Below are 8,390 nucleotides of genomic sequence, written 5' to 3'. Positions count from 1 at the left end.
CAGAATCTCTGCCCTCTACCCACTAGAAGCAGGTAGCACAACCCCCGCCCCAATGTCTCTAGATATTGATTGGCAAGTGTCCTGGGGCAGGGGTGAGGGGGAAGTCACCGTCGAGTGAGAACCACTGTTCTCAGGACTTACTTGGTGATTTCTGAGCCTTTGCTGGGAACAGGACTTCAGCTCTCGGTGCCCCTCTACAAAGATCCTTAATTAGTTGCTGCTTCGCCCACGGTCCTACGGCCACTTCACAGACGACATCCGTCTTTGTGGTTATGCCCCAGAGCGCCCACTGGTCCCTGTGGCAGTAGTCTGTCTGTTTCACCTAACAAGGCGTCACGATGGCTGGAGACCACTGTCACTGCGCCCTAAGAGGCAGCACACACAGGAAGGAGGTGGACACATTCCCACAGAATAAGCGTTCCTGGGTTTCGGCAGACCATGGGGGAACGTTCTACCTATTTTCCACCCTCTACTTGTCACTGTTTGGCTGTAGGCACCTTCACTGGAGAGGTGTCAGGGAGAAAGGGGACCTCAGAGGTGATGTAGGGGTGCACTGATGTTGGAATCTCGCTGACCTGGGGCTAAAGGAGGTCTGGGCAGTGCTTGGTGGGAAGTGAGTCCAGAGTATCCATGCTCTCCCCCACCACAAGACACACATGATGTCTCTGCAGTCATACGGATGAGGTCAAACCAATGCACCAGCTTCTGGAAGGTTCTGTCAGGTGTTTAGGAAGATGTATTGACCATGGCAGTAGTTAGAGAGCAAGTGCCCAAAGTAACCATACTGAATTGTGCTTTCGAAAGGCTTGGCTATTGTTACTCTCATATATGTGTGTGTTTACATATATATCTATGCATGTGTGTGTGCATGCATACTATATACATATACATACACACACGTGTGTGTATAGGTATTCCATATCATACATAGACAGCAAACCACCTGGCTGTATGACTTTAGCATAACATGTCACACTTTCCATACCTTGATGCACATTTTATGCAGCCCTCTCTAGGTCTAGAACCACTTCTGCTTCAGTGGTGTTTTACACTTTTCTAATCACTGTGCACCTTATCGTGTCTTGGAGGCAACAGTCAAATCCTGTGCTCTGGATCAGCCTGGTCTTTGTTGTCAAGACTCGGTTTAGCTGTCTTAGCACAGCCCTTAAGACCTGTTCATGCTCACTTTACTCTCAGATGTTTCTAGAAAGCAGCCCTTAGTCCTTGCTCAGAGGGACTCAAGGTCAGCATATTTCCTTTAAGTGTTAAGTTTAAAATGGAGAAATGAGTAAATGGTAAGAATGAAGTATGGAGGAGGTCTGCTACTGGGGTCATACACTCTAGGCTTTGTAAACAAACCATGTCCTTCAAGCCAAACCTTGTGAGAAGCAAACCACCCGGTACTACGTTGTGCAGACCTGCACCTTGCTATGCAGATCTGCACATGAGAAAGTTTCTCGTGGATTGAAGTGGATGTAAGGAGCATCATCTCCACGTGACTCAAGCAAAGATCAAGAGGTATCTGGAATTACAAGATGAGAAAAATGCCCTCCTGAAAAGTGAAAGCGCTCACAAATGCATGAAGCTTGGAAAGGTGATGGGCACCCATTTCTACCTAAGCATTGGTTTGTAACAGCAGCTAGACTGGCTCTCCACCTGCAGGTCACTTCGAGATGGAGATTACAAACTCTTCTGTCAGCCGTTCCCACGTGTTCGCTTCCCACCCACTCCTCAGCTGTCACAGGACCCTCCTACATTGGGCTAAATTCAAAATCGAGGAGAGTGCCACCTTGGAGTGTTGGGGTTTGGGCTCTCCCGCCACCTGATCTCGGAGGTCTTTGGGTGTCTGTGCCCAATTATCTATAGTAAGAACTGGAAAGGGTCCTTCTCATGCTCGTTTGGGCACAGCACTCTTTACGGAGGCCCATCCACGAGAGCGTGCGTTCTCATTTAGACACCCCAAGCAAGCAGAAGCGACTTTGAAAGAGAAAGGCTTGTCTCCGGAAAGTTTCTTCCTAAGCGCAGCTATCACATCCTCTAAATTTTTAGTTCTAAGAAAAAGCTCTCAGACACAGCACCAGGAATAAATGTCAAAGGTCAACCGCGAGACCCACATACTCATGAGCCCCTCTCAACAGAAAACCCGTAGGACTCACGGGCACTGACTGTCACTTCCACACTGGGGTGTCGGGGGACGGAGAGGGCACGTGTTAGTCCTGTCATAAAGTGAGACTTGGTCTTCCCTCATGGGTCATTGAAGACCGTTATACAAAGGCACCGAGAGGACAGAGAACTGTGCCTGCGTGGCCAGGAAGACAGTGTGATCATTAGGCACCGCTGGCGTTTTGAACTTGTCAAACATTTTACAGACAGCTCTTTACTGAGTGGACGCAGGCTGTCCGACGGGCTTTATCGCACCCGTAACCTGCCCATTCATCTCCTAGGGGCCTGCATTACGCCGGGGATCAGCGTGCTCACCTTTCCTTCTACTGTGCAAGCAAAGCAGACCTCAGAGGGAGACTCAAGTGCAAAGACACCCAAGTGACAGACAAGGGACATCACTCGGACAGATGGTCACTCATTTTCTGGTGCTTTTATTGACCTGCACCCTTCCTGGGAAAACGACTGCCTTATCTGTGGGAGTCCCTGAAGGCAGGGCACCCTGAGGCCTGACGATGGGTGCCATGTAGCCGGAGAAGCAGGGGCAGTTGGCCCAACAGTGGAATAGCATGGCTGGGGGTGAGGAAACAGAGGCCTGTGGACAACAGGCCCCGCAGCCCTGATGTGCATGGGCACCCAGGGGCAGCAGACTGACCGAAGGCAGGAACATGGCAGCTTCTCCTGGCAACTTTGAACCTGTGGTATCATTAAACAGAAAATGCAGGCTTACAAAATTAATCTTATAGCTAGTGGGAAAGGAATGGGCTTTCTGGTTACGCACCTCGGTCACAGGATGGCTATGCTGTTTGCACCTGAAGAAAGACACCTTCGTAGTACCATGATGGGGCAGGCCATCTGCGCCTGAACAAAGGCCCCTTGCTCTTACTCCCTTTTCCCATGCCCTCCAGCAAGTATACCCCTCCAGTTTAAGGTATATATGCCCCGGGTCCCTTTGTCTCCAGTCTACAGCGCATTGTGGGGCATGCGTAGAAGACATTTCCTTTGTCCACTCACCCTGGGAGGAGGGTCTGAGGAAGACTGACCTCATGATGCATCTTGCCCAATTCCTCTTCCTAATCACTGTGTAAGCAATTAATGCTTATGATCTCATCACTGGGTAATGCCAGTTGTTTCCTGAGAGCAAAGCCCTGCACCAGCTCATTTTTCACCTTGGCCACCACATACCCACATAGGGGGCACCACTCCAAGACGCCCCCTCCGATCCAGGCACAGAGATTGCCAGCCCCCAGAGGTGAGGCGGAATCATGAACTCAGGCCCGAGGCACTTCTGCACCGTGGGTGAGAGCCATGGTTCTCACTTGGAGGGTGAGGTTGGCATTCCGGCCCAGCCATGTCCGAGCTGTGTCACCTCGGGCGTGTTTACTCTCTGAGCTGTCTCCTCATGGTGGTGACAGTGGCAGCAGCTGCTGTACAGGGCTGTGAGGATTCAGTGAGACCCACCCAGGGAGCAAGGTACCTGGCAGTAAGACAGAACTGCTGACGTTGCTTTCAAAGATGTTGTGTTTGACAACAAGCCTGAAATCTACTGAGCCTGAGCAAGGCTCGCTTGTGCCCTTGGCTAGTGACGGGACATCGTTTAATCAACAGCAAGAGCTAGATCTCCTTGTTTGGTCGCTACAAACCACAAGCTGACAATCCACCTGATTTCCCTTCTCATTAAATGGCAGAGGCAGCCGAGTGAGCTCGACAGGAATCAGGGAAAGAGTGTTTGGTTAAATATCAGCCATACTCAGCTTCTGACGAGCCCTGACCATGCAGCAGAACCACTGAAACTCGAATCCCGTGGCAGATGGTCCTGGAACCCCCGGAACACTCGGCTGAGTCTCATGGGCTGCAGAAAAGGTGACATAGCATCACTTAGGCAACTGTGGAATCTTGATGCCATCCCTACTTTTCTCCCATCCCATTAAGGTGGTACCTGGAAGCCAACTAGTTCTGAAAGGTTTCCCTCAACACACTACTGCCCAGCTGCCAGTGCAGCTACAGATGCTGAGACTGGCTGAGCCCCCATTGAGTTTCCTGGGCCACCTCTACGACAAGCTCCCCACGGGCAACGTTCAAAATGAGGGACTGCTTTATTGAACAGCTGAGGGAGACGGAATCGTGAGTTTAGCTGAACTTCTTATACAGCATGTGGGCACAGCTACACCACCCATTTACCCTGTTCCCTCAAACAGAGCAGCTTTGCCGGGGTCCTGTGCCAGGGCAGGAGCTGTTCACAGGATTCAGTTGTAGCCCAGACCACTGAGCAGTGGACTGCTTTGAAACTCTTCCTCACCTCTCCTGCGTGAGAACGTGAACTCCCCTCTTTCCCTGCTTTAGAAAATGCTACCTTTCTCTTCAAGCTGAAGGTTCTCCTAGCTGTAAGAACTAGTTTCTACCCCTTTGTTCCATGGCTATACCAGCAGAGCTTACAGAAACTGCTCTCAGAGTGAAAAGCAAAGGACCCAGGCTAAAGCGCTCTTTGTCACTGCTGACCAAAATCTGCAGACATGTGAGCTACCCATGATTCTGTTGTTCAGGTTTCGTCTGTGATCACCTTCTGCAGGGTTCTAGTTTCAAACAGTGCTTTGTTGTTTTTGGCAAGCCAGTGCTCCCTGGATAGTGGAACAGCACGGACCATTTCTCGCTTGTGGTGGCTGTTCTGGTAGTAGCAGCTGTTCCATCCCAGGAGAACCTCAAGTGGATGAATGGCTGTGTCCCGTGAGGTGGCCCCTGTTCGGGTGGGCAATATGCTGCCAGTTTCTACTTCAGCACAGAACATGTCCATCTCTAGTACAAGCTTGTAAAAAAATACTTTAACAGAATAGACTGTACAGACTAGGATTCCACACTGTATTGTCACAATGCTAAAATATTTGTATAAATACTATACAGGCATGGAGTCACTCCATGAGACAAGGCTTGCCAAGGAGGTTTTAAGTAAAAACTGCCATCCTCGTGCCCCAAGAACAATGCCTTCCAGGGTAGGGCGCTGGAAGTGAGGCCTGCAAGGCATACAGACCGGTGGGCAACAGGACATGAAGAGCTCCTACTGACTATGCACAGCAGGATAAGTCTGGGCCACACATCCTGGCCGATATGCTTTCAAAACACCGTGATCCAGTTTAGCATCTTACCCAACAGCCAGGAAGACACCCCTTCTTGGGCCTGATTGGCCACCCCACGATGAGCCAGCTCCTCAGGCCCATCTGGAAGTCAGTTTCTCCTGCTCCTGTGGCCACACTCTCCCTCAAGCACACTTCCTGTGACACCCCCCACACCGCGTCGTCCAGTCCCCTCCACCTCTGTGGCACACAGTGGGGAGTCACAGATAGGCTTTGAATGCAAACAAGGCATGAGATGACAGTCCCCAAGGAGCCAGCTCCAGTTCCAGTCCTGGGTGGAGGGTCCCCACAGAGGCAGAGGAAGGGGGAGGCATGTGTGTCCGCTCCACCGACGTTCCCTCCTGGAAAGAAGGGACTTTAATCTGGCATTTCAATATTTAACTTGGGAGGAGGGAGCACATACTTTCCAGGGCTCTGTGTAATCACTACCCTGGCCTTCTTTCGAAATATAGGAGCAATTTTAGGAGGTTCTGGAACAGGGGTTTCTTCGGTTTCTTCGTTGTCTTCATGATGAAGATCATATGAAATGTTTCCGTATTCTCTTAAAAACGGGAAAATTTCAAGCAGAAACTGACAGAAATCTTTGCGAATACCGAACCACCCTGAAAAATAATAAAGCACTTTTTCAAAAACTAGGTTCAAGTGAGTTTCACATAACATTTTATTTCCTGAAAGTGAAGCTGTACTGGTATACGGTAATGCTTTATTCTGATGCCCTAGAAACGAAGACTGAACCAGGTCTGAAAACCTGGAACTTGACCAGGCCCTCCAGGTAACTCTGATGGGTGCTCACAGTTGAGAGCCACAGCTCCAAACCAAAAAACCAAACCAAAGCCGTTGCCGTAGAGTCGATTCTGACTCATAGCGACCCTATGGGACAGAGTAAAAGTGCCCCATAGGGTTTCCAAGGAGCGGCTGGGGGATTCCAACTGCCAACCTTTTGATTAGCAGCCAAGCTCCTAACCAGGGCTCTAACAAGGCTCAAATATCTGTGGGCACCTAGACTATGCTGCCATCCTCTAACTGTCCCAGGTCCAAACACTCGCGTGGGGCATAGAATGTCATCTAAGTAGAGGAATTCCGTCACCACTGGGATGAGTGAGATGTCAGGCATGTGCTGGTCCAGGCCAGCAGGAGGCCTGGGCTCACGGGGCCCCTCCAGTGACTTCTACGAGGCCCATCTTTCCTGTGTCCACCACAGGATGGTCAGCTCAGCACTGGCTCTCCTGGTGCACAGCCAACAAGGCCAGCCAGGGCCGCAGTCTAGGCCCTTCCCTACCTCCACTGCACTGGCTTCCAGAAGGGCAGCCTCTGGGGTTACTGCGCAAAGGAGTTCTAAGCCTAGCGAAGAGGGGACCACACCGTGGGGTTGGAAAGAAGAAAGCACCAGTCAAGTCCCACTGACAAGACTGTGTTTGGGAGAGGCTGCATGGCTGGTTCTGGTATCCCTCAACTCGCAGCCGGACACTGCTAGAGAAAAGGCTGTGCCAGCCAGCGGAGAGCAAGCTGATGGCATGGCTTTCTGCTGAAGACCTGAGATGCGCCTCAGCCCCAGCTTTCCCAGGCAAGCACCTTCATTTGGAGCCCTCAGGCTCCACCTTTCCCAGAGCGCGCGTGCGCACGCACGCACGCACGCACACACGCGCACGCACGCACACGGGCTTCCAAACGGCGTGTACATACAGTGGTTTCCTCCCTTCTGTCCAAAGGTGGTTGCCATGAGAGTGATGAGCGAAAGCCACAGTGGGACAAATATTGGTATACAAGAGAAAGTGTTGTGGCCATCCAGTTTGTGAACCAGCAGGATCTAAAGAAAGAAACAGCCAAAGTTATGCTGATGCACCATCTGGAAGTGGTCAGAGGAAGTCTGCAGCCAGGGCCTCACTAGACATCCCGTCAGGTCTCGGGGAGGGAAGTGAGCACCAGAGGAAAGCACAGCCGCCCTCCCACTGTCGGGGAGGGGCAGCCCAGCATCACGTGCCTCTTCAGGACTAAGCAAGAGTGGTTTCCATCACCTGGGCTTCTCATGGGAAAGTCCTCTTGGTGTTTGTTCTAAGGAGCAAACAGCACCTGTTGTACAGTTCTCCACAGAAGTAAAATACAAAATACAACCTTCCTTTTCAAAAAGTAGAAGCAGCAATAAATACGGATGCGTCCTGGCTAAAAAGGGGCCCTTTTCACGGCTGGTTCCCACCCCCAGACAGGAAAGCCTGTTCTAAAATTTTCCCGACGATCTCTGTAGGCGGCTCTGTGGGAGTTGGCACCCTGTGAGCTCAAAGGCTTGCCAGCTGCCCCAGTGTCCAGGTTGCTGTTACAAGGGCGGGTGTGGCTCAGGATGTGAAGAACGTCCCCTCAGCAAAGCTCACCTCAAAAGTAAGAAGCGGCACGACAATGGTCATCCAGCTCAGGGCCATCGTTATGTGTGTCCTTCGCTGCTCCGCAATCACATCCATGGAGCGCAGGAACAAGACGGACCACACAATGTAGTAGAGGACAACCAGGCACAGAAAGGACATGAGAATCCACAGGGGGACACACACAACCTGAAGGGAGGAGAAGACGCATCTCTGCAGCTTCCACCACAGCAGATGGAGGCGTTGGCAAAGCCCTGCTGGGTCTCTCTAGTACTCTCAAGAGAGTACGAGACTGAATAAGGACAGTCCAACCTCCCAGGACAGTTGGGGCACAGCACAGCATGTTTAGCACAGAGCCTGAGCTCAGGAACGTTCTCCATCGGTCACTCTGCAGGTAGACATGCCTGCCTCTGCCCCCACTGCTTGTCATCCAGTCCTGTTAGCATCCTGGCTCCCTGAGGGCCCAGGGCAGTGCTGTCACCCTGTGCGCAGAGATGCTCTCGCCCTCTGTCTTCACAGGCAACATTCTGCATCTTGCTCCAGCTACTTGGCAGTGCATTTGGGAACTTGCTCCCTGGAAATGTCAGCTGCCTAGCTTTCTACAGACCCCCTGCTAACTTTGTTTCCTTTGTGGTTACCTTAATATTTACCCCTATTTTTCTAAGTTTATACCAGTCTTTTATTTCTTTATATCACCTTGAATTCCTCTCCATATGAAAAATCTATGTCTACACTTTTTAAGTCCCTC

At 51.2% G+C, this 8,390-nt stretch overlaps 1 protein-coding gene across 1 annotated transcript in view; it reads right to left on the bottom strand.

The window, feature by feature from the left end:
* Positions 1 to 125: 125 nt before the first annotated feature.
* Positions 126 to 8,390, bottom strand: part of LOC101342312 (transmembrane protein 185A) — a 43,265-nt gene continuing 35,000 nt past the window's right edge. The window contains exons 5-7 of the mRNA XM_004391120.3: positions 7,655 to 7,831; positions 6,972 to 7,095; positions 126 to 5,890 (exon numbers count right to left, since the gene is read on the bottom strand). Coding sequence (XP_004391177.1) covers positions 5,646 to 5,890; positions 6,972 to 7,095; positions 7,655 to 7,831 — 546 coding nt within the window. The 3' untranslated portion in view covers positions 126 to 5,645. The remainder of the gene's footprint in view (positions 5,891 to 6,971; positions 7,096 to 7,654; positions 7,832 to 8,390) is intronic.

This window comes from Trichechus manatus, unplaced genomic scaffold (assembly GCF_000243295.1).
Source record: "Trichechus manatus latirostris isolate Lorelei unplaced genomic scaffold, TriManLat1.0 scaffold00567, whole genome shotgun sequence".
NCBI classification, from domain to species: Eukaryota; Metazoa; Chordata; class Mammalia; order Sirenia; family Trichechidae; genus Trichechus; species Trichechus manatus.
This window is presented reverse-complemented; position numbering and strand designations above follow the sequence as displayed.